This window comes from Leopardus geoffroyi, chromosome B1, assembly GCF_018350155.1.
Source record: "Leopardus geoffroyi isolate Oge1 chromosome B1, O.geoffroyi_Oge1_pat1.0, whole genome shotgun sequence".
Lineage (NCBI taxonomy): Eukaryota > Metazoa > Chordata > Mammalia > Carnivora > Felidae > Leopardus > Leopardus geoffroyi.
In genome coordinates this window covers 46272185-46299162 of record NC_059327.1, presented here as the reverse complement: position 1 = coordinate 46299162, position 26978 = coordinate 46272185, and the positions used below count along the sequence as shown (strand labels likewise).

Genomic DNA, 26978 nt, shown 5'->3' with positions numbered 1-26978 from the left:
GGGAGAGAATCCCAAGCAGGTTCCGTGTCATCAGCAAAGAGCCCCACACAGGGCTCAATCTCACAAACTGAGAATGAGCTGAGCCCATATCAAGAGCTGGATGCCCAACCGACTGAGCCACCCTAGTGCCTCCTGGCTTTTTTTAAAAAACAGTTCTGGATCCTAATCCTTCATATATTCAGGATTTGTGTTTCAAATACCTACTCTGTGCCAGGCAGTGTGCAACGTTATTGATGTAATAAGCCATCATTGCTTTTTTATTTTAAACACACTATAGGATTTATTTCAAAGTTTAGAAAAGGCGAATTAATCAACGTGTCAGAAAACACAAAGTGATTATCTGGGGTGGCAATCGAAGAATTGACTATACAGGGGGCACAAGGCAACCCTGGCCAGAGGCAGCGTTCTGTGTCTTGATTATGGTGGTGATTACATGACAGTATTCATGTCAGAAACTCATCAGTTTGTACTCTCACAATGGGTACAATTTATTGCATGGCAACTGTACTTCACTAAAGGAGAAAACAGGACAAGAAAAATGAGAACACAGTGAAGTTCATCTTTGCGGTCAATTGCCGAAGGTGGCATCATTGCTTGAGGATAGCCACCCTTGCCTCTGTATCTCAAGAATAAGGGCTGAATGTCTCTGTTGCCATAAGGGCCTAGATAAGCCAAAAGGGAGGCACCTGAGAACAAGCACTGTGTCAGACTGAGGGAGAATACAGAATGTCTAGGGTGTATATTCAGACTGACAGCCACACACACTGAGTCGCCTGTGCATTACAGCTTCTGCTCAGCAGAAGAGAAAGATGTCCTGGAGTCCACTTCATTTAGCAACTGCATTTGAAAAAAGGATGGGAAATAAAAGAGGAACCTGATCAGAGGCTTCTAAGTATGGCAATTACAGTTCCATGGACATCAAAGCCCAGCATATAAATGGATACTCTTGCTGAAAAGCTGTAAGCAAGATTTAAACGTGCCTCATTCTTAGTGCTGGCAAAAGATACTGATGATAACTAGCATGTTACTGAATAATGCTCATAAATGTTCATCACAAATAACTTGTTTTGCAGCGCATCCTTGCATTCCTTGATTCTGCCGCGGCTAACCGGCAACACAGAAGGCTATCAGGAAAGACTGCCATCTCTGGATGTAAATTACCATCGGCAACCTGAAAGCTTTCTGTGCAATTACATTAGCTCTAATGAAGGGCGGGAAAGTGAGAACTGCATTATTCAAAGAATAGGAGGATGCCCTGAGATTTTATTTTGTGATCTTACTGTGCCCCTATTTCATTTCTTTTTATAAACAAGAAGCTACGTTAAAGAGATTCTCTGCCCTCTTGGGACTCCCCTCTCTCGGCCAGTGTGAAATAGTGACTTCGCAGGAGGCAAGTGGAGAGAAGGGGCCCTTTCAAGCGCAGTGTGATGTGCCTTCCTGGGCCTGGGTGATGGGATTTTAGTGAAGTTAGGCTACTGAGTCTTTTCCGATTTGACACCAATGTGAATATGGTTATGTCGCCTTTTACCTGTCATCTATTTTAGCTTCTGTTTGCAAACATAGGATCAAATACTGGCTATACAACAACCTACGGGGTCCCTAAGTTTATCCATGCTTTTTTTCCTTTTTCCTGCCGTTTTCTTGACAAAAGGCAGTACTCCATTGATCGCCTCTTTAAACTTACTTTAAGGTGCATAATTCTAAGACAGTTTCATACCAGGCCTTCGCAAAGCATTAGATGGCTCGCCCATCATCTCAGACACCTTTTTAGGAAGTGACTGGATAGAGACAAGACATAGCAATACCTTTGTAAATTTAGCAACGGATTAACTGATGCACTGATCAACTCTTACATTCTCAGATACTTTTGCTCGTTCCTGGTCTCTGGACACCCAGTCTTTTAAGAGAATTTTTAAAAACGCTTGGAGGGCCCTAACGAAAAAACTAACTTGACTACACAGACGAATAACATGGTCCTCTTTTATGTCACTGTTGGGAAACCACAATTTCTCCATTTAAGCTTCCCAAGGACGATCAGGATTTCATAAATTGCTGTGATGTATGAGCACCTCACAATGCTCAGCTGAGTGCTTCAGGATAATCAGAAACTCTACAGATAACCTCTTGGCTTTTTCTGTTTTAGGGGTGAGTTTGCTCATACCACATGGCGCCATCCCAGAAGAGAATTCTTGGGAGATTTATATGTCCATCAACCAAGGTGAACCCAGGTGAGAGACAGAAAAGGGCGGCATATTCATGACATCTTAAATGTGGGCCGGCGGGGTTGCTGAAAATCTGAAGTTTGTTAAGATAATCTGACAGGGAGAGCTATAGCTGAGATTTGCGTTACTTGACCATATGGAGGGAAAAACCAGTTGCACAACTATTGGCCAAAATGAAAACACCCATAGCCAGTTCCACAATTTTGGGTAGCTAATCTAGCTCACCGACATCTAGACCGCAGACGCCAAATATAAAACAGTGAATCGGTGGGCAGGTCATTAGCAGGGCGTCTCCATAAACACTGACCACCTCGCATACTCCTCCTCTCAAAACAAAACAAAAAACATTCCAGGAGGTGCTCTTCGGTGGCAGACCTTGTGCACATCCTGAAAATGACGGACCTGTCACCTGTTCAGGTCAGCAGAAGCCCTGCTCCAGGCTGAGAGAGGATGTCTCAGCTAATTTTCCTCCATGTAAAAATACCGTCTGCGTTGCAATAGCTTTCAGATCTGACAGATTTCAGCAGCATTAAATTCAATTACATGAACAAATACAAATCTTGTCGCAGTCTTTTAATGAAAGTTGTGGGTTGTTTTCTTGGCGCAAGTATAATATTTGTGGAAATGTTGCTTGCCTCCACACAAGATAAACCTCACTCCTCTTTAGAAAGCAATTTCTCTCCTAAACTGGATATATATACCTCTGGCATTTTCAGTCTTAACATCTTGATTATTTTAGACTAGATTTTTGTTGTTGTTGTTGTTGTGAGCAAAGAACACATGAAGGAAAAACACTGGAAGGAAAAACAGCCAGAGAAGCAGATGGTTTGAACAGATTCTGATAGCTGTCTCCATAAAAGGATTTGTTGGTGCCCAGTGGTTTTAACTTTCTGCTCGAGAGAGCTTGGGCGGAATGGAAGAAAAGGTTCTGCTAGCTGGCTATTGGCAAGGCTCTCAAGAGGGTTCAAGAATAGACCTTGCTATTTCCTCAGTCCTGTGGAACTAGATCCCTTACCTGCACACCTGAAGGCATGCTGTGGTCTAAACATCTCCACGTGCAGACAGGGGCAACCAAGGCGCAGAAGGGAGTGGGAGAGTTTATTTAGAATCTCAGTTAAGCAAACCTAGAAATGGGAGTTTCCTGGATAAGAATCACCTCTTTTTTATCCCTTTGGTTGGTTTATAGAAGAAATCATACTTGTTTAAAAGTTTAGGTCAGGGTCCCTTATACATATATCAAGGATGAGGCAGGATCTAGTCAGCCTGCCTGAAACGCTACCTTATGCAAACCTTCACCTCCTGCTCCCTTCTCCTTACAGTCCATGCACTGAGTCTGCCCTCTCAAACCCAGTGTACTTCTACCTCATGACATGAGAAGCAACCTAGGGCTAGTGCACATTTTCAAAGGCACCCAATTTACAATTCACCTCAATCCCCATCTCTTACTAGAAGCTGCCGCTTAGGAGGTCAGAGCTAGAATGTGCCAACAGGCATTAAACAGACAAGGACTTATGTGGGAAATACCACTTGAGGCATCTTGCAATTGAAAAATAGGAAGGAGAAATACATTAAAAACATGCCAGACCCCACAGACCTCAAAAGACAGGTTTGGCCTGAGGTGGTCATTTCCTGGACCACACCACTAGCTTCGTGAAGGTAACCAGTTTGGTTTCTCCATCTGGAACTAAGGTGTGTGTTTATTACTGCTGTCCAGGAAGATAGAAGCAGGAACAGCTAGTTCATCCAAGACTTCCAATCTAGGAGGTATGCCTTTTCCTAGTAAACTGAGGATAAAATGCAATTGTAAGTGGCACATGTTCCTTTTCATGTTGCTAAAAACTTCCCAGATGTTCCTGCCTCTTAAGAAAATGGCCAGTCTCCAGGCTACTGCTCATTTGTCCTCACTCCCTTTTGAGAAGCTCCAAACAACTTACAAAAAAAACAAAACAAACAACTCCACTAAAAATAGCAAATTCCTTTCTACAACTTTTCTTAAACTTGGTGAATTTTTTCCATCCCTGCCAGGATGCTGCTTGGCTCTAAGTTCTTCAGCTTTTAATCCTGTGATTCATCAGAAGGCCACTTACATAGCTATCTAGTGTCATCTTTCCTTTGTGATGTCACTTAAAAACTCATTTTCATCTTACGCTGCCTGTCATTCTGAACCTGTGCTCAGAGTGGCTTGGTTTTCTCAAAGTCCACAGACCTGGAACAGCACTGCCCTGTCTCCTTAACCTCTGACTTTCCATCACTTGCACACACAGAATTGCAGTCAAATATTCCAAACTTTGTGCCATATTTAAAGTCTATTCCATTTTCCTATTGAGGAGATATATCTGCTGCTTTTTTCTGAGTTACATCCCTGGCATAACCGGTTGATTTAGTGGAACTGTCACTGATCCCATTGATCCAAATTCAGTACCAGATTCCCAGAGACAGGGCTGTGTGGAATGAATCACAGGCTTAAAATAACTCCCTGTATTCAAATAGGCTCTGATGGTTATCTTTTGAAATTTGGGTAGGTTTTAAGTAAGGTGGTTCACTGTATGAACTGAATGTACCCAGTCTCTCTTGGGAGGTCCTACTTCTATTGCTGGGAAGCCTCCAAGATCACTTTGCACTTTCCGCTAAATGGAATGATGTCACTCTTCCTCAATGTCCCTGCTCTGTCTATACATTCAGACTTGAACAATCATTCTACTGAATCGTTTCCAACCTCCAGCAGCAATCTGGACCTTTGGTTGCTCATAATGCTTAGGAAATTAACTCTGTTGACTTTTTGTACATATATACGTATTAAATGGTGTGCTGGCCAAAGACTTTGTATTCCTGGAAAAGTAATAATTACCTCTGTTTCATTGTAACTTGCAAAGTGCTCTCCCATGAGTTGACTCATTTGGTTTTTAATGTTCAAAAGAAGAGGATTTTGTACCAATTTTAGAGATGAGGGGAAAAATAAAATCTAAAAAAATGAAGGTTCCAAGAAGCAGAGCAGATTTCCAAGGGCGTGTTACCTTACCGGCTGAGCTGGGATTTGACTTCCAGATATTGGACCACAATTCCAGTGCTCACAAACTAAAGGATGCCGTCTCTTCCTGATGTGTGAGACTTTATGGAAACCACTTTCTGACTTTGCACTCCACTTCTTGGCCCCTGTAAAGAGGCATCCTCTGGAATTGGTCTGTATGAGTGTGGAAAATTAGGAGAGGCAGAAAGGCAGGATCAAGTTGAACTTTCCTGAGAAGTACATTGGGTAAATTGCTTTGTTGCATTATAGGATTGAGAGAACAAAGACTGGAAACAGGTTCCACTAAATTGCTGAATCTGTTTCCTGAGCTCAGTGGCTAGGGGTGTGAGCTCAGGCATCAGAAGCCTGGGTTCAGATCTAAGTTTCACTGTTATCCACATGACCTTAGGTAAGTTCATAAGACTCTGTAACTCAGATGTGTCCTCGTCTGAAAAACAGTTGATCTCTGCCTTATAGGGATGTTGTGGGATTGCATGATACACAGAGATACAAAAATCTAAAAGATGACAAAATACGTATTCTTTTCCTAATTGCTACACGTAATATTTGACAAAGCATTCTACCTACAGTATGTACTCTAATCGTCACCCCAGTCCTTTATGGCAAACAATTATAGAAGTATCCGAACTTTAATAGATTTGAAAATGAACACCAAGAAAAGTCAGTAAGCTTGACTTAGGGTGTAGATTGTCTGGCTTATCATGTGTTTTGATATGACATCACAATCCCTACCTTAAGGCACAATTAGGTATATTATCCATGAATCTGGTAAGGCATGTTTGGAGAGAGGTGAGGCTTATGCCTAATAATGGAAATACACCATGAAACGGACAGGGAGGGGCCCAAATTTGGGAAGACAGTGATGACTTTGCAACTCAGTGTGGGATCTCATAGAAAACAATGGGGAAAAAAAAAAGAAAATGACCCCTAATCTAGTCTAAGGATTTACAAATGGGGTGTGAAGGGAGTGGATTCCAGGAGATGTCACTTTACCTGATTCTAAAACATCAGTAGAAATTAGCCAGGCAAGGAAAGGTGTAAGGGCAGTACCTCAATGATTTCCAGGCCCAGGATACATTTTCCATTATCATTATAGTGTAAGAGGGGTAGAGGAGAAGTCTGTAAGAGTGACTAAATCAGATATTTTCCCCTGCTTTGAAGTCATTATCTTAAGCAGCTTCCTTCCAGCTGTACCCCAGACCTGGCATAGATAGGACAAAGAGTTAGGTTTCACACACTGCCCTGTTCACAGATTAGAGGATGCTTAGTGACGTCACAGGAACAGGAATTAGACTAGCCTCGCAGAAAGGCAATGGCATGAAGTTGGGGCTGCCGGAACTAATTTCTGGTAGAACCCCCTTGGGCTCCTCCTCCAGGATCAAGAGTATTTAAGCAGCTGGCCCAATGCTAGACTTAACCTCCTTTACTGTTGACCCCCTTCGGAGGGCAGGAAACCAGCACTGATCATTCTCAGAAAGCATGTCTCTTTTCCCAAACTTCAATTTGAAAGAAATTTGGGGTTGTCGTTGTTGTTACATTTCTACAGGAGCTTTCTGGGGGACATTTTTTTCATCCTCTCTGATCAGGTTTTGATAATTTTTTATGAAGTCTAGGTGTTCTAGGGATACTTGGGAGGCTCGTTCGGTTGAGCGTCTGACTCTTGATTTTGGTGCAGGTCATGATCTCATGGTTCGAGGTATTGAGCCGCATGTAGGGCTCTGTACTGACAGCACGGAGCCTGCTTGGAATTCTCTCCCTCTCTCTGCCCCTCTCCCACTCGTGAGCACCCTCACTCTGTCTCAAAATTAATAAACTTTAAAAAAATGAAGCTGTTTTGGCAAGGGAATCAAAATGTCATTTCAAAGACCCCCCCCCCCCACATATATTGCAATAAGAAAATGATGTGGATGTGGCACAGCCTTCCCTCTGCCCCTCCCCCAGCGCCTGCACCCCTCCCCACCCCTTAGTCGGAGAGTAGAGAACTGGACCAGAAAATTATTATATGGAGCTTTCTTCCAAGACGCAATAAAATGAAACCAAAGGCAAACACTCATCTCTTTTTCCAATTACACTGTCATGTGAATATCCCTGACCAAATGCTTAAACTGGAATTGGAAATGTAAGTAATCTTACCCAAGAATTTACAAAAGGACACATATTTTGGCATGTGAGCTCACCCCAGATAGAGTCTTTCAACGATTTTTTTCTTCTGTTTTTTGTTTGTTTGCTTTGTTTGAATGGTATGGCGCCGTGGGTGCTTTTTGGGGTGAAGATCAGAAAGTGGACATGGTGGTGTAATGACACGTTACCTGGTTTTAGGGTGCCTCGACGGTTCAGTGGTTTTAGTAGCAAAAGCGTGAGGTAAGACCAAATGCGAGACTAGGAGGACACAAAAAGTCACCCTGGGAAATGAAGAGAATTTCTTTCCCCTAGTAATGGCTCACAATTAAACACGGCGGTGGAGCCCACTCCCGAGGAACGACTTCCTGTAGCTTTGCCTCCCTGATAGCAAGGACAGCGCGCGCGCGCGCGCGCACACACACACACACACACACGCCCTCACGCATCGTGCCTGACAGGAGATATAAGCACTCAGAAACACCTGTAGGCTGTTTGACCTCATTTCTAGAAGAGTAAAAAGAAAACCTGGATATGTATGGCCATACTTGCAATAGTGAAATTTTAAATTTTTTTTTCAACGTTTATTTATTTTTGGGACAGAGAGAGAGACAGAGCATGAACGGGGGAGGGGCAGAGAGAGAGGGAGACACAGAATCGGAAACAGGCTCCAGGCTCTGAGCCATCAGCCCAGAGCCCGACGCGGGGCTCGAACTCACGGACCGCGAGATCGTGACCTGGCTGAAGTCGGACGCTTAACCGACTGCGCCACCCAGGCGCCCCACAATAGTGAAATTTTAAAGAAATGAGTCTGTAGTAGATCAGTGTTTGTGTTAAAGCAGGCATTTGAGGCCATTCTAAAACCTCTCGCCCCAGTAAAAGGGGAAGCCCCTTTCACTTTTCCTGGGGCTCCCTGGTACTCCGATTTCTCACAAGGTAAGGAACCCCTGCCACCAGGCTCCTGCAATTAGTGCGGCGGTCCCCGGAACGAGAGCTTTGGCTCTACCCTGACTGACACCAGGTGACTGGTCAGGCCCCTGCCCCAGGGGAGAAAACCCGGTTCAAAGCTTCTGGGTGGATTTGCACCTCTATCTGCCTTCTCCAGCTTGGGGGACTTCCTCACTGGGTTCTGTGTCAAGCCGTCCACAGCTCAAGCAAAAAAACACGGCACCTTCTCACTGCAAAAAAGTTGGGGACTTCTGGAAGTTTTCACAGTGATTATTAGAGCTTAGTGTAGTCGATGGCTATTAAGCCCCCAGTGTCTCCGGTACAGCAGAGCAGGATAAAATACAATCCCTTCTCTAAGGAGTTTATTTCTGCTGGAGGTGGATGGTTGTGGAGGACAGAGGTTGTATATATGTAGCAGAATGATGTTTGGGAGTACAGTGGACTTTTTCTGGATTTCTAAAATTGGCAAGAGTCAGAGCTGATTTATAAAAAGAGAGAGAGAAGTGCCCCCAACATTCTAATTTCAGAGCTATTCCAGCTATAATGCCAAGAGCTAATTTTCCCACCTCCTTGTGGAACCTTCCAAGAAGCAGCATTTCATCAGCATGGATACCACCGCTCCCCTACCCACTCATGCACCATGTCCTCTCTCTTCCTATTGATAGAAGAATGGGAATGTCACATTTTCCAGGACTACAGGTATCAAATAATAAGAAAATAGGAAGTCACATTTTGCAGGAGTACAGGTATCGGAAATGGCGGGGTCCGCTCCCACCAAAGTCAAAGAGAGTAGCTCCAAGAGAATTACTCCTAACATTCGGATCATCTGCAGGAGCACTGGGCACACTAACACTTGATTTCCTCATCGTTTATAAGTTTGCTGACTTGTTCCATGCTGCTAACGCCAAGGAGAGAGGGGCGTCATTCCCAGGTTGCCATATTCCCAAGGGATGGAGAGGATTAACCCTAACCAGGGAGGGTACGTGGATTGAAAACAGGTTTGCCAGGGGCCACTTCAGTGTGAAGCAAAGAAGTCAGAGAGCAGGGTCAAGATGCTGCCAGATGGGGGGCAGGTGGCAGAAGTAACTGGAACCCACAAGGAACTGCAGATCCATAACAGTAACTGTTTGCAATCCTATCACCCGCACCCTCTGTTGGGGAGGTCTTTTGGAGTATAGTCACCACCCCTACCTGTACCGAAGCCATTAAGGATTATCTTAAGTCATCCAAGAAAATACCACCACCTTGCCACACAGAGTTATGTAAGGAGACGGTGTGTGTTTTCCCCTCCCTCCTTTCTATCATAATGCCTTATGGATAAACTCATGGAGGAGGGAACACAGGAGGGAGCAGACAGCCTGCTCCCTAGTTCCAGACCAAGTTCTAGAGCCCTGTGTATGTGCATGTGCATGAGTGTGTGGACACGTGTGTCTGTGCTCATGGGTACTGGAGGGTGCGGGTGGAATTTTGATTCCAATGTAAGATTAACTTTTTAAAATGGTTTTTGGGTTTCATCGGTTTAGTAAATAAAACATTTAGTAGTTACAGAATCAAAATGAGAGGTCTTCAAGGGACCCTGCTACCACGAGCGGTTCTACTAAGCATACTTGTTAGCAATTATAGCTGACCCCGTGACATGGATTTGAACTGTGCGGGTCCACTTACATGCTGATTCTTTTTCTATAAGTACAGTACTGTAAATGTATCTTCTCTTATGATTTTCGTAACATTTTATTTTCTCCAGCTTACTTTATGCTAAGAGTACAGTATATAACAGATGTAACATACAAAATACAGATGAATCAGCTGTCTATGTTATTGGTAAGGCTTCCAGTCAATAGTTTGGCTATTAAGTTTTGGGGGAGTCAGACTTCTACAGAGATTTTCAACTGTGTGAGGGTCAGCACCCCCCCAACCTCTGCGTTGCCCAAGAGTCAACTTGTACTAGGAAAACTAGGGCCCCCTAATATCATAATAGATGAAGCCCCCAAAGCAAATCCATGTAATCAAATCACTGATGATACTGCAGTGTGATACCTGGGGTAACAAAGATAAACAAATGGTAACCAGGAGTAAAGGGATAGACCCTGTTTAAAGGCTCAGGGAAGGTTTCCAAGAGGAAGTAACAATTGACCTAAAAACCGAAAGTGAGTAAAAGACATTCCAGTCAAAGGGAATAGAATAGTGCCTTTGCACAGCATCGTTTATTTTGGAACTAAGCAAATCTCAACAAAATTTGAAAGGAAGAGTAATAAAGACTAGACCACGTAGAGGGTTACTTGCTGCTGAGGGGAAACTGACATTTACCTGGCACATAGGTATTGAGGCGGCTTAAACTTCAGGAGACCTGCTCATATTTACATTTCCCGTATATTATCTTCAGCTTTATTTCCACCACCACTCCCCAAGTTCAAGTCTTCCTTCTATCAGTACCCTCCTTGCAAGCACAGTGAAAATATGCCTCCTTTTGCCTGCACAGTTATTAATAACGCCCTTCTTCATCCTCAAAAGTATCTGAGTTTGGACAATAAATTGTAGTCACTCTACTTTTGAGTGTCCTTGTCTTTGTTGTGCACAAGAGATTGTGGAGGGGGGTGGTGGTGTTAATGTGAAAGAGATAAAGGTGTTGAAGATAATTCTCAGAATTCTGCCTCGGGAACTGATGATTAACTAGTCGAGAGAGATTTGCCAGCTGAAGGTCACCTGAGAGTTTGCGATAATAGTTGCACCAGGAGCCACTTTGGATTTCTTTCCAGGGAGTAAACACAGCCCTTTGACGTACAGGAACGGGGGTAGAAAGGAAATTAAAGAATAAATCAATGAAAGGCAAAAATACTATTTATAACCAAGAAAAAAGACAATTGCTGAACAGAAAAGTCCCATGTGGAGCTTTGGGCCAGACCATGTGGCAGCAAAATGTGACAATAGTGGGCATAGACTATGCCTGCCTGCTGCGTGCAGAGCACAGTCTTCTGCTTGCCTTGTTTTCTTTGCCCCCCTGGCTGGGTAAGAATCCGCCAATCCTGGAGTCCACTGAGGTGAACTGATAACATGCATAACTTGTCAGGAAACTTGTGCAGACTCACTCATTGGCATCACCTGAGAGATAAAGACTGTTTTGAAAGGCGATGATGGAGGAGAGTGAGAACACAGGGGTTCCCAAGGCCGAAGTTCCCACCCCGCCATGCCATCTACAGCCTGCATGGCTGTGAGCAAGTCATTTTCTTTCTCTGGGCCTCAATTTATCATCCAGAGGTCTTGCATATTATTAGCAGCATTCCAGGATTTTGGTGAGGACAATAAAGTGACATCATATATGAGAAGTCCCATGTGAAATATAAAGTGCCATACAGATGCTACATTTTCATATTTTCTTTCATATAGCCTAATTTTTTTTAATGTTTATTTATTTATTTTGAGAGAGAGAGAGAGGGAGAGAGAGAATTCCCAGCAGGCTCCACAATGCCAGTGCAGAGTCTGACATGGGGCTCGATCCCCCCAAATGCAAGATCATGACCTGAGCTGAAATCAAGAGTCAGACACCTAACTGAGCCACCCAGGCGCCCCTAACCTTATTATTATTTTTTTTAATTACATAGATACCAAGTTCTCTAGAGTCCATGGCATTTGCTTTAGTCTGTCCCAGTGATGCTGGGCTCTTCTCTTTTGACTGCTACCACATTTCTAGACTCAGGAGAAAGATTAATTCGGTGAAACAAACATATTAACTGCTCACTTTAAAACCAGAGCCTTATGAAGATACGAAGGACTCTCTGCATCAATTCCTTTGAGTCTACCTCTCTCATTGTGACCTATGACTTCTACCTCAGAGGCATATGATATGGGTCCAACATTGGAATCCAGAGGGCTGGTGTTCATATTAGGAGATCAGTGACCAGTCAAGCTGGACAGGCGGCTGATGCCACATTGGATGAGCTTCGTCAGGCTTTTCTTGCTCGATAGTGATGGATAGAAGCAAACAAATTGTTTCTGTCACCATTTGTGTTCAATGCCCGGGCATAGACTGGAATCCTGCCTGTTGCTTCAAGTGAGTTTTAGAAATTTTTATTAGAAGAATCAGAATGGCAAACATCTATCCCTTGAAGGGGATTTGGCAATAATGAACCCTCTATCAGGCAGAGGGAGCTGCTGAGGAGGGAAGGCATTTTAAGTAACAGGAAAAGGTACTCTTGACCGCTAGTGCAAGGGGGAGCAAATTGCAGCCATTTGGGAAACACATTAATTCTTTCAGGTTACCAGTGCCATGCAGTGTGATCAAAGGGGCAATTAATCAAATGGTGTCTTGAAGAGTTAATGCATCTTTAGCCAAAGACTGTGCTCTTGACTGCACTGAAATCACAGTGGCTTCCTCACAGAGTCATTTAGGTTAGAATATCATGCCATTGCCCCCAAAACGAGAGGATGGGAAGAGAAGAATTGAGACAGAGGGAAGAGGGAGGAGAATTCTCACGTTGTCATTTTATGATCTGCTTTTTTTTTGGAGAGAATTTCCCCCTACGATGCTCATTACCGTTCCTTCTATGTCACGCCCCCTTGGTCCACAAACAAATACGCATAAATAAAAATTGCCATCACTTTAATCAAAGTATATTTGAAGCCCCTGTGAGCTCACAATGTGAAGTGATTAGAACGGTCTAGAGGAGTCTTTAATTAAAGATGCCATTGACAAGATAACAATGGTTTGTGAATGTTGTTAATAGATCTGAATGGAAGGTGGACCCTAATTCAATAAGAGGAAAGTCATCGGTTCATGAGTTTGATTGCGCATTGTAAAGGAACACCACATACTGTAATTATTTTTATTTGTATGTGTCATCATCTCTTTTATTGCCCATGCTGGAAGTAGAAATAACCTGTCCTATTAAGATATTTAATATATATCATCCTTTCCACTTCACTTAGTTATAGCCTCATAAAAATGCTGGGAGAACACACCAGCCCACACTGAGGCTGCCCTCTGTGCTTTCTAAGACAATCCACACACCCTTTAAAAAATCTGAATGATGAACCTCCTAAGTCCCTCAGTTCTAATCTCTGAGACAAACCAGTAGTAACTTCCTAGAACTCCATAAAGCTGTAGGCAGACATGGAGTCTCATTCCGGAAATAAGGACGGGCATGCTGGTGGCTGACACAGTGGAGATAACCCAAAGGTCAACTGATACCTTGGTCCAGTGGTGTGGTGTCTTGGAGACCACAGGGGACCAGGAAGCAGAAGCAGAGAGATCCCTAGGTTCTGACTTTAAAGTGAACAAGCCACGAAAAGCCAGGTGGTAGACTGAAGAATGCTCCCCTCACCCACCCAAAGATGTCCACATTCTAATCCCTGGAGCCTGTGAATGTTATCCTACATGGTAAAAGGGACTTTATGGGTGTGATTAAGGTTAAGGACCTTGAAAAGGAGAAATTACCGTGCAGGTGGGCTCATGGAAGGGTCCTTATAAGAGGAAGGTGGGAGGGGCGCCTGGGTGGCTCAGTCAGTTGAGCTTCTGACTTCAGCCCAGGTCATGGTCTCACGGTCTGTGACTTCGAGCCCCGCATTGGGCTCTGTGCTGACAGCTCAGAACCTGGAGCCTGCTTCGGATTCTGTGTCTCCCTCTCTCTCTACCCCTCCCCTGCTCATGCTCTGTCTCAAAAATAAATAAAAACATTAAAAAAAAATTAAGAGGAAAGCAGGAGTATCAGAGACAGGTAAGAAACACGTAGTGGCAGGTGGAACAGGGGTCTCCAGCTAAAAAATGTGAGTGGCCTCTAGAAGCTGGAAGAGGCAAGGAAATGGATTCCTCTCTAGCACCCCAAAAAGGAACACAACCTCTCTGACACCTTCACTTGAGCTCAGTGAGCTTCCGACCTGCAGAACTGTATGATAAAACATCTGTGTTGTTTTAAGCAAGTCTGTGGTACAGCAACAATGGAAACTACCACAAGCTTCTGTTGCAACCAGTGTACCTCAGTGCCCTGCTTTCCTACGGCTCAGTTCCTACAAATATCCCCTCCTAACTCTCATGCCAATGTTTTACCTTAGAAATGCCAGGTTTGGGGGAATGTGTCCCAAGGAACATCTGTTCCTTCGACTGCCTGCCTCTGCACATAAGCCTCAACCACCACCACTAACAGGAAGGGAGATTCTAGTCCCCCGCTCTATCTCAAGTGAGGTATGACTTTGGCCATGTCACTCCACCCCATGTTATGCCCTGTGTTTCCTCATCTGCACAATGATGGTATGGGGGCTGACAACTTGTAGGTCCTTTCCCAGCCTCAAATAAAATGATCCTAGAAATAGGACTCAGGGTTTGGTCCAGAGGAGTCTGGTTCCCCCATTCAAAATGTAAATGAACTGGGGGCACCTGGGTGGCTCAGTTGGTTAAGTGTCTGACTTCGCCTCAGGTCATGATCTCGTGGTTTGTGAGTTCGAGCCCCGCGTCGGGCTCTGTGCTGACAGCTCAGAGCCTGGAGCCTGCTTTGGATTCTGTGCCTCCTTCTCTCTCTGCCCCTCCCCCACTCATGCTCTGTCTCTCTCAATAAACATTAAAAATGTTTTTTTTTAATAATAAGTGTAAATGAACAGAAAAGTAGGTAGAAAACTATCCTAGCCGTGTGCTGCATAGACCCACACACCCCTGTTGCCTGTCACTGTAAAGTGTCTCAATGAGCTGTCATTCCACTTCTCCTGGTAAACAAGCTGAACACAAGCCCGACACTGCATGAAAGATGAGGCTTAAATTGTATCAAGGAACTGGTGGTTTACAGGTGATTTGTGATTCCTTTAGTATATTAATTGGTAAACACCTATGCACGTGTGGGTAAACTAGAGCCGTTTAACATATGCAAACACTTTAATCTCTCAGTGTGGTTTTGCTCACATCGCAGCAAACTCAGATACGCACTCTGGTGCCAATTGTAATTCCCCTCCTACCCCATCCCCCCTCATGCCATCTCCCCTCCTGTGATCCTATTTCAAATAATGCCGTGTGGGTGACCCAGATCTTTAAACCCTTACCTGGTTGAGCCTTATGCTTCTATCCTCAGCGAATTGTGCTTGTCGCTTGTTGTAATCCACTGTTCTGACTGCTCCTTTCCCCACCCCAACTAATGGAATATAATGACTTGATGAGCTATAGCATTATTTTAATTTATTTATTTATTTTAATGTTTATTTTTGAGAGAGACAGAGAATGCGAGTGGGTTAGGGGCAGAGAGAAAGACACACAGAAGCAGAAGCAGGCTCTGAGCTGTCAGCACAGAGCCCGACGTAGGGCTTGAACCCATGAGCTGTGAGATCATGACCTGAGCTGAAGTCGGACGCTCAACCGACTGAGCCACCCAGGCACCCCGATAGCATTATTTTCAGTCACTGCTAATCAACCCTCCCAACCCGACATCCTTGCTTATCAATCCACAGGCTGTTTAGAGACAGGAGAGGTAGGACAGTCCCCGTGTGGTTGTCTTTTCCAACACCATAGCATCATCCAAGGCCTTAAGATTGAGTATTTAACCTTGACAAGCCTCCAACTTGCATTTCAGAAACCTTCCCTCTCTATATTTGACAGCTGCCAAGCCCCCACCGTGTGAGGTGTAGCTCTGGCTATTTTCTCAAGATCTACACAACTTTTCTCAAACGTTCATGCCAGGGCTACCTTGCGTGTGAGGAAGAAAGGAAAAAGCATTGGTTCCTGGGCCCTGTCCCAGAAATATGGAATTGAACTCTTAATTGCTGGTGTCCACAAGTATAATTTTAAATAGCTTCCCAAAGATTTATGGACCACTTTATAGTTTCAGGACCATTTAAACACCTTCAAGGAATCTACTGTGATAAAGAGAATATTTTGCTTAACTTCTCTCTTTTTCCCCTGTTCTGCTCCTCACCCCCTATTCTCCCTTTCCAAAAGTATTTTCTTAAATGGCAGTTATGGAGCAAAAATCCTCAGGTGACCTGGCTGGGGTTGAGTGATGAGCCACGCTGGCTTTCCGGGGCCCATTCTGTAGGAGGTTCTATGATGTCATTTTCCTGGGGCTCATCTGAAAGGTCTGGTCAGAGCTGGAGAATGAGACAGATGTCTAATTCAAAACAACAGAAATAAGAAACCCAAACCCTGTGATTTTCATCCACAGCAATGTTAACATTCAGGTCAATATAGGAGGATTTTAATGAAAAGAGAGAAAGAGAATAATAGTTAACAGTGTGTACCTTCTTGGGTAGGAAACTTAGGAAGCAGGAGCTACGTTGTTTTCTGAGCTCTAATTTTAAGACTAAGTACAGCTTCCATCTATCTGCCCTTTATGTCTATTCCATTAAAATATGATTTAATTATGTATCGACCCAGGGTCTGGCATAGTAAAACTATCATTACTCTCCTGCCTGCATTCCTGAGTGATACTCTGGGTAAAGGTGATCAAACCTACATTAATCTATAATATAGACCATAAGGAGGAAAGGTGGGAACCATAATTACCAAGCACAGCATGGCAGACAACAACAACAATGAAAATCTCATCTTGAAATCTGGAGCTGGTTGTTTCCCTTGAAGAGAGTGACGCATTCCCAGCCCAGAATCGGGTCGAGTAACATTGAGAGCAAAAGCAAAATGTGCACAGATCCACCTCCAGACCTGCAGTGGTTAGCAGCTGCCACCTCGGAGCCGCCCTTGTTCTGCGCGACCTTCGTGGCCAGTGGTGTGCAGGTGGGCGCTGCCGAATGACAGTCACTATGTGGCTGGCTGGTGTGGCCAGCGTGGCCAAGCTTGGACCAGCTTTGCACTGCCAGCAGCAGCACCCCTCACCCTCCAGCACACGTTTATGCAGAAGTCAGTGACCCTGCTGATTTCATTATAAGAAGTCTAGAAAAATTTTCCCTGGGCCCCTATCTCCATTCATTCATTCATTCATTCATTCAAAAAAAAAAACCTATTTTTGACACAACTTCAAACTTAAAGAAAGGTTGCAAGAGTAATACCACTTCCAGCCATCCCATACCCATATTCACCAGTGTTGACATCTTACCAGTTGGCTGTATTCTGCTCTCTTCTCTCCATATGTGTACTTGTGTGCATATACGCACAAAATACATATCTACAAACACACAAGTATACATATGTATTCTTGTAACCGTTATGAACAAGATGTCCTTTGATCCCTGGATACTTGATTGTATATATCCGAGAAAGGAATTATCTTGCATAACCACAGCACAATTTTCAAAATCAGGAAGTTAACAGTGAGACAATTCTATGATCTATCCCACCAACCTTACTCAGATTTCGCCTGTTATCTGAATAACGTCCTTTATATCTACCGTCATGTGCCTTTTAGTCTCCTGTAATGTGGAGCAGTTCCTAAGTCTGTCTCTATTTTATGACATGGACAGTTTTAATTTAAGAGTGCAGATCAGTTCTTTTGCACAATGTCCCTCAATTGGGGCTTGTCTGATTCATAGTTTCCTGTGGCTAGACTCTGATTATGTGTTATTGGCAGGAATGTTACAGACGGATGCTAAGTTCTTTTCACTGTGTCATATCGGGAGTGATATTCTCTGTCCGTCCATCCCTTTGCTGCCAATGTTGACTTTGATAACTTTGGGTAGGTGCTGTCCATCAAGGTTTTGCGCCGTAAAGTAGTATTTTACCCTTTGTGATTAGTAAGTACTAATAAGTACTCAGTACTAAGTACGTACTTACTAGGTAAGTACTAAGTGAGAAGATACTTTCAAACCCTATGAAGAGTTCTTTATTACTTTCCAAGTGTTCACCGAGTAGATTAACATCCATTCATAATTCTTGACTGAATCAAGTATTAATGTGGTTGGTTACCAAATGACTTCCAACATTTATTAGCTGGCTTTCTGTTGCATAGGACAGTTTTCCCTCATTCATTCATATCCATAGATCTCATGAGTTACATTATTCAATGGGTTACAATCCTCTACTACCATTATTTACTTTAATACTCAAAATGTTCCAATTTGGGGCCAGTAGGAACCACTTCAAGCTGGCTCCTCCATTCTTCTCAAGAAATATTTCTGAGTGCTTACAAGTGGCATTATAGACAATGATGAAAGGGAAAAAAAAATCCCTGGCCTCATAGAGCTTACATTCTTGTTTGCAGGAGACAAAAATAAATAAATATGCAAACGGTATATTGCACTAGAGGACAGTAAGTGTTGTGGAGACAAGTGAAGACCAGCTTTGGTGTTGGGAAAGGTCAGGGAATGCCTCGCTAGAAGGCATCATTTGAACAAAGACCTGAAGGGCATGAGGGAGCTGGTCATGTGGCTGGAGGAAAATTTCCAGACAGCACCCAGCACTCCAGAACAGCAGAACAGCTGTGATTCCTGGAGGTGGGAACACGGTGGCATTTTCAGTGAGATCCTGCTGGTTGCCGAGTTGAGGACTGACTGTGGGAGGTAAGGGTGGATGCATTGCCAATGTGCCTTAAATTCCCTTAAATAGCGCACATCTCTAAGGCCGCGAAATTTTTGTTAAAGCGTATCTCGTTATAATGACAATTTATCGACTTACTTAGCCATCTTCAAAAGCACAGTGCCTGTGAAAATAAGACTCTTAAGGAGGGAGGAAAGGTGGGCATTCAGGGTTGGAGAAGCAGAAAATCTCCACCCACTGAGCACATATTAGGTGATTTTTAGTTTTATTATTATTATTTTTTTAACTCTCAACAATCTTAGAGTCCATGTTATTTTGCACGTAAGGGAAGTGAGGCTCAGAAAGACCTGGCTTTCTCTTCTGCCACGAGGGATGTGGTCTCCAGCACAATGCTGTGAAGAGCACAGGGAGGACACAAGTGGGACCTTAGCATGTTCTTTTATTCACTTTTCTAATGTTCTCTGCAACAACTATTCTCATGGTTTCCCTTTCTGGAACTGAAAAAAAAGTCGCAATGTGAGTCTTTCTGTCTTACCAGCTTACTGGGCAAAATGCTCTTGTGGCCATTGGAAGCACCCTTTCCCGCCATGAGTATTTGTGGTTGGGGGCATCATCTCTGCAAAGCTGGCAGAGTTTTCCCCAGAACCCTCAGCTGCACTGTGTAGGCAGAAATTTGAATTCAACAGCCTTGTTTCCATACACTTGCCCAACAAGCCACCTGGCTACACAGTACTAGCTCTTAAATTATTGATCTTTTTATATCTGTAAGTGTTCATAAATATGCATGGCATATGGTAGGCTGGATGGATGGATGCGTGGGTGGGCGGATGGATGGATGGGTGGGTCAAACACAAGGAAAAAGACAAGTAGCAAAAGTCGAACAGAACCAGACTTTCCCGTGTACACTAGAGTGTGTGATGCACCACGGTGATTCATATGATGGCTTTAAAGTCACTGCTGTTATTCACAATTATCATTAGCTCACAGCAATTTTAGAAACCTGTGTTGTTTTTTTTTTTTTTTTTTGCTTAGCAAGAGCATGGACACTTCCTTGTCATAGGTACTATGGGAAAACTGAAATGCCATCCATACTGTCCTTATGAATCTTTATTTTGCTCAGACCCAGTTAAAGGCTTCTCTCCCCAGACTTCTGTCCTCAAATGTCCTAAGTCTGTATCCATGACTACACTTGGACTCCATTCCCCCCCCCCCCATCTTTACTTGGGATGTCACAGGAGCCAGCAATTGGACCAGAAATCTGCTAGTGGTTACAGGGAAGGGAAGTGCATCTGGTCACAGAGGGTAGGAGCCCACGTGGAGTCAGAAATTTCGGGTGTATTTTGCAGCTCCACTACTTTGAAGACTTCTCTGTGACTTTATGCTGTGAACACCTGCCTCCACAGGTGTGTGAAGAGCTTTAATTAATATTGGTAAATCTCCCTGATTGCCATAGGTAGAAGATGGCAGAAAGGGATAAATGATTATTAATCTTGGGGAAGAAAAACGGTGAGATTTAAGTTTTGCTCCTCCCCCAGAGACCTACACCCACAGACACTGTTTTCACGGTAGGAGGATTAGATATAAATCTTGATTTACTTCCTTTGCACTTGTGGAAATGCCCAGTGCCTGTTTAATGCAAAGCTCCTGTTCCCTGCTCTGCCGAAGACTCGCCGTGCTCTGCCTCTGATTCCTAATGCTGTTTAAGTTGTTACGGAGAGGAGCCTTGCTATTCACGAGTGTGAGAGTTCATCTAATTAGCTGATTTCAGTTCATTTGGCATTAAATAATTCCCCAAATTCCCATATGTTTGAACAATATGTTCAACAAGGGGGATGATTCTCTGAAAGCAATTAAATCGTTCTTTTAGGAGAGCTTGTCATCGGTCACTCATAAGCATCCCTGCCTTTCCTGCCTGTGATGAATGCAAACAGCAATTACACGGAAAGCGCTTAACCTTCTCTAATGGCCGCTGGCAGGCATCCACATGCAGGCTGCTGCTTCTGGCGGCTTGTAGCTCGCGCTGGAATTTTACATTCCGTCCCCCCTCCCCGAACCTCAAGTATATCGTTCTAGGCTGTTCAGAGAGCGTTTGTTCTTGCTAATACACTACTTTCCAACCCTGCCCGCCTTGCTTGCCTGCTCTGCTTAAAGGTGAATGCAGACATATTTTCAGTGCACCTGTAGCCCTGGTTGTACGGGAGGAACTGTCCACTTTGGACTACGGTTGCCTAGGTGGAAGACTGAATGTTTTAAGTCTGTCTTCAGGGCTTCCTGGAGAAGGAAGGGGATAGTGTATTCACATTCAGGTCTGTTTTAGATAGAAGATGCTCCCGCCCACTTATTCACCTGGACTTCTTTTGCAGAGCACATTAGGAATCGTAAGCTATAGGATGGCCGTTCCTATCTTGAGAGAGAACAAGCAGTGTCAACTAAATCAATTCAGAAATTAATAACATGTTAGATATACTCCTAAAAAAACTGTGTGTTTATACAAGATCTTGGAAAAGGGGGTATCTTTTAGTGCGAAATTCCATCTTCTATCTTGCTCAAGGGGTTGCTTTTTTGATGAGGGATGACATATTTAAATGCCCTTCCTAAGTTGGGTAAGAGAAAACTTCAGTAATAAATAACACCATCCTAGCTCTCATGTAGCATTGTCCACCTGAAAGTCTTAAATTGCTTTGTTGTCTATATTCTGTGACACTGTATTCTTACAAGTGAAAAATATAGCCCTCTTCCCAGGGGGAAAAAAAAAGTCAGCTTGTTCAAAAACACATAAGCAGTTGGGGGAAGAATGAGCAGACTTTGGGGTTCTTCGTATCATTTGGGGGCAGAGATTAAAACCAAAAGACAGGAAAATGAAAGAAACATTCAATGAGGTGATATCATTTCCCGTTAGTTAAATTTCCCTTTCTTTTTACTTGTTTCATGACTATTCCCACTGTCAATAATTCACAGTCCAGAAAAATCTGAACACTAGGTTTAGATGGAATGACTTTGACTTTAGAACTAAAATAGGAAAGAATTGAAAGATATACATTTATGTATTTGGTTAGCGCACATCTATAACTGTCTCCTGCATGATCACTATATAACCTGTGTGTTTATGCATTGGCAGAAAACAAAGGTTTTCGAAAGCAGAAGTGACACACTCAATCTGGGCATATTTGACGCATTGCTTTGTTCCCTAATAAGTTGTTTTATCACTTACTAGCATTAAAAATATTTGTAGATTGTGTTGTTGGGAGAAAGGGATCAGTCGTTCCTATAAAGCTCTCAGCTTCGGTCGTTGACAACGTCAACAAGAATAAGAATTCAGCAGCTGGCGTGTGGCATACCAACCAGGTGTTCACTGTATTCTATTCTGCCTGTATTTCTGAAGAAGCACTTCTCATTTCATCACAACCTAGATTTGAAACCTAAGCTAAACTCGGTCCATGTGCTTGAGTGGTTCAGAATAAATGGCTGTTGCCCAGACCAGCCATGTGCATGTAAGGTGCCGTCCAGGAGAGAATCCTGGGAAACAGTTTTGCTCAACCTGAAGAAAACCCCAGTCTGTAACTAACTTCTCATTGAAACGTACCCCCTTCTTTACATGCTTCTTGTATCCTTTCCCAACCATCAAGCCTCCAGTCGGATGGATCTGAGGTGCTCCTGAGTCCTGAAGTCACCTGTGGCCCCCCAGACATGACCGTCACCACACCCTTTGCATTGACCATACCACACTGTGCGGACGTCAGTTCTGAGCACTGGAACATCCATTTAAAGAAGAGGACGCAGCAGGGCAAGTGGGAGGTGAGACCCTATTCTTCCTTTATAAAAAATGGGATTTGGTTTTCACCTATGGGATAGATTTAACCTTATGTTCTCTTAACACGAGTCTGCTGTGAAATCTGTAAGCATTTTCTTGTTTTTTCAAAGGGTTGATGGTGTGTGTTTTACAACATCCTCAAGGTACTGGCTAGTGTTTTTCCATGATAATGGAAAAGAGGAGGAAGGGAGGATCTGGGGCTTTTCTGTTTGGTTTTAGAATACATCACTCGTATGTATTTACTCACACAGGCATGTTACCTTTATGTGCCCATCCTTGGTCCATAAAACCGTTACTCCTGTCCTTCCTCCCAGACCATGTCCCTGTCTGAATTGACTTTCCCTGTCATCTCTGTGGAGACAGAGAGGAGGCTCAGGGCACACAGGTGGTGTTCATAAAAGAAACTTCTGTCTGACTTTACCATCATAGGGATTATAACATGTTGAAATGTTCAGCAACACAGTAGTTGGCTAACTGTATTTTGATGCATTAATGAATGCACCGAAAATTATTGAGCGTCTGTCTCCCTGTGGATATGAGTACATTTGAAAGAGATACAGCACAAGGAGAGAACAGAAGAGAGGGGCAAGAAAATGAGAAAGCATGTGAGGAAGGTAACAACAAGAGACAGACACAACAGAGATTGCAGTGGAATTGCTATTTTTATGTGAAACCTCTGATTTATTTGATAGGGATTCCTTTTCTGTCTGTCTGAAGTCAGTTTGCATGAAAGCAGGTGAATTATCTTGCTGGAACACAGTGACCTGCTCCCGCTAGCCTTGGGATCTTACCTCCCAGGAGGTGCTCCCAGCAAAAGGAATAAAAGGAAAATCTTGTTTCTTTAGGAGAAGAAAATTCCCAGTTGCTGCAAATGGATTACATTTACCCTGCCCAGCTATCTCTGAACTGGCCTGTACTCTTTGCTGAAAATGCATTCTGCTATTTATTCGGTCCTGCTACAACCAGGGGCACATTTCCCGGGCATGATAGCCCATGGGCTGTTTATTCCATGGGCTTCATAAAGGGGCCAGATTTTGCTCTTTTTTCCATTATGTTTTGCTTTGCCTTGATTTTTACCATTTCAGTTTTTCTGTTGAGCACTTCCTCACAAGCTTTTCATCCAGATGGTGTTATATTTATGCTCTCCCCAACCAGTCACACACACCAAAGTTCTTATCAAGGACGGGGAAGTATTCTAGCCCATCTTATCGAAACCGTTTATTTAATGGTCCCTCACGAATGAATCCGGTAGAAAGAGGATAAAATATTTGAGAGAAAAGAAGTATTACTTTCATGATATTGGAAGAGATCTTCAGAAATAGACCTTTTCCAAAACAAAGTTTGCTTTCAACTGTTACAGATTTTCATAAATTGGGCACTGAACAAATCACTGAGAAAAGGAGAACTTTGGAAATGAAGTTTGTTGTAACCTATAGAATTTCAATTAACTTAATATAACTCACGCAAATTCCCTACATGAGCAGTTACAATGTATTTTGATAGAAAAAGAACATTCAACATCAAGAAAAACAGGACAGTAAAAATATTCTTAAAAAAATCATGTATGTCCATGCAAAGTCATTGTTAAATCACATATTCTTTCCAAGCTGAGAGAATTTAAAACACCTTTTCCCAACAGGAAGTGATGTCAGTGGAGGATGAATCCACATCCTGTTACTGCCTTTTGGATCCCTTTGCATGTCATGTGCTGCTGGACAGCTTTGGGACCTACGCCCTCACCGGAGAACCAATCACAGACTGTGCCGTGAAGCAACTCAAGGTGGCGGTTTTTGGCTGCATGTCCTGTAACTCTTTGGATTACAACTTGAGAGTCTACTGTGTGGACAATACCCCTTGGGCATTTCAGGTCAGCCTTTTCTCTAGAATTCTTTTTTTTTTTTTTAATTTTTTTTTTTTTTAATGTCTATTCATTTTTGAGAGACAGAGAGAAAGAGACAGAGCATGAGCAGGGAAGGGGCAGAGAGAGAGAGAGAGACACAGAATCTGAAGCAGGCTCCAGGCTCTGAGCTGTCAGCACAGAGCCCAACGTGGGGCTCGAACTCAGGAACTGAGAGATCATGACTCGAGCAGAAGTCAGACACTCAAACGACTGAGTCACCCAGGTGCCCCTAGAATTCTTCTTTTGGTGTCATGAAAGCCTGAGGTCTCCCAAAGATCGGTATCAATAGAGAATTCTGTTGCTGAGGGTCTGCAAAATGAAGCCACCTCACTGGCTTGGTGGGGATACCCATCTTGAAGCAAGAGTTGTGTTACTATACGTCTAACAATGCTGAGTTCCAAGGACATGAGGTAGCTGGCACTCAAGAAGAGACAAGGGTTAAATAAACACATATAGAGAACCTCATGTGCTGAATGATAAACTGACTACAGGAGTAATCAGAATTCAGAAAACAGAGACTCCAGGGTACGTGGGTGGCTCAGTCAGTTAAGCGTCTGACTTGGGCTCAGGTCATGATCTCATGGTATGTGAATGTGTGCCCTGCATTGGGTTCTGTGCTGACAGCTCAGGACCTGGAGTCTGCTTCTGATCCTGTGTCTCCTTCTCCCTCTGCCCCTCCCCGACTCGTGCTCCCACTATCTTTCCATCTCAAAAATAAATAAATAAAGGGGCGCCTGGGTGGCGCAGTCGGTTAAGCGTCCGACTTCAGCCAGGTCACGATCTCGCGGTCCGGGAGTTCGAGCCCCGCGTCGGGCTCTGGGCTGATGGCTCAGAGCCTGGAGCCTGCTTCCGATTCTGTGTCTCCCTCTCTCTCTGCCCCTCCCCCGTTCATGCTCTGTCTCTCTCTGTCCCAAAAATAAAAAAAAGTTGAAAAATAAATAAATAAATAAATAAATAAATAAATAAATATGTTTAAAAAAGAACAGAAAAGAAAACAGAGACCCCATTGCAATAGAGATATTGGAGAACAGTCTCTGAGAGCCCTTAGTCAACCTTCATGAATGGGTGTGACTTAGTAGCAAAAGAGAAAGGGCCACCATGTCAAGAAAGTAGAATGGCATGAGCCCCAGGAACAGTAAGAGTTACTTGATGTGCAGAAGGCAGTGAGAAAATCGCTTGAACTACCTAAAAGTTGTAGTTAGGGAACAACAATTATAAATCATACCTATCAGCAGGCAGTCATATTATATCCTGGATACACAATCTATTAATAACTAGGGCTACTAGGGCAGAGATAGTTCAAGGTTCCTTTCCATTTTGGGTACTTTCAATCACGTAAAATTCATTTTAAATTAGCTACTCGCGAAGAGTGCGAGGTTATTAATAGCAAGGATAATGCAGGAGTGACTATGTAAGCTTTGCCCATATATAAATAGCCTAGCTCTCCTGACACACCTCATCCCAGATCCCTGCTATTCCAGTCCTGGATCATTAAGTCCATTATGCAGAGCATTTCCTCAGTAACTAGCTTTTAAGACACTGAACTGGAAAACTCATGTTTACCAATAGAAGAGCTACAACGACCTGAATCCTGAGCATAAGCCAGTAAAGGTGACACAGTGCCACCTGTGTTCCTGAACCTTCCCTGACTATCTCTTAAGTAGCACAGGGCATTTTTGAAAGGCACACTTAGGGGCTCCTGGGTGGCTTAGTCAGTTAGCATCTGACTTCAGCCCAGGTCATGATCTTGCATTTTGTGAGTTCAAGCCCTACATCAGGCTCTGTGCTGACAGCTCAGAGCCTGGAGCTTGCTTCTGATTCTGTGTCTCCCTTTCTCTCTGCCCCTCCCCTGCTTGTGTGCTCTCGCTTGTTCGCTCTCTCTCTCAAAAATAAACATTAAAAAAATTTGTTTTAAAAAGGCACACTTAATATATGGCTGCATAAAAGGGCCTTTTGTCAGAGGGGTGCCATTTTGTAGGGGAAAGAACTTCAGTGTAAGTAGTTAAATCTCATCGTATGATAGCTATTTGATAATCTTCATCTTCTCTTGCCACCCCTAATAAGAACATTTTTCGAAAATAAAATACTTAACAGATGTTTGGCAATCAAAAACAAAGAGTGAGGGGCTCCTGGGTGGCTCCGTCGGTTAAGTATCCGACACTTGGTTTCAGCTCAGGTCATGATCTCCCAGTTCATGAGTTCGAGCTTCGCACTGGGGTCTGTGCTGATAGCTTGGAACCTGCTCAGGATTCTCTCTTTCCTTCTCTCTCTGCTCCTCCCTTTCTCTTTCTCTCTCTCTCTCTCTCTCTCTCTCTCTCTCTCTCTTGCTCAAAATAAATACATAAAGAAACATTAACAATTAAAAAGAAAAAAAAGAATGTGGGGCACCTGGATGGCTCAGTCAGTTAAGCATCCGACTCTTGATTTCACCTCAGTTCATGATCTCATGGTTCGTGAGATTGAGCCCCATGTCGGAGCTGGGAGTGGAGCCTGCTTGAGATTCTCCCTCTTTCTGCCCCTCCCCTGCTCACACCCTCTCCATCAAAACACAAAAC

The 26978-nt window shown here is 43.5% G+C and overlaps 1 protein-coding gene across 13 annotated transcripts in view; it reads left to right on the top strand.

The window, feature by feature from the left end:
* Positions 1–26978, top strand: part of UNC5D (unc-5 netrin receptor D) — a 569825-nt gene that overhangs the window by 489497 nt on the left and 53350 nt on the right. For all 13 annotated transcript variants that reach the window (XM_045460948.1, XM_045460993.1, XM_045460959.1 and 10 more), the window contains 3 exons: positions 2144–2228; positions 22339–22507; positions 24163–24390. In XM_045460948.1, the coding sequence (XP_045316904.1) occupies positions 2144–2228; positions 22339–22507; positions 24163–24390 (482 nt within the window). The remainder of the gene's footprint in view (positions 1–2143; positions 2229–22338; positions 22508–24162; positions 24391–26978) is intronic.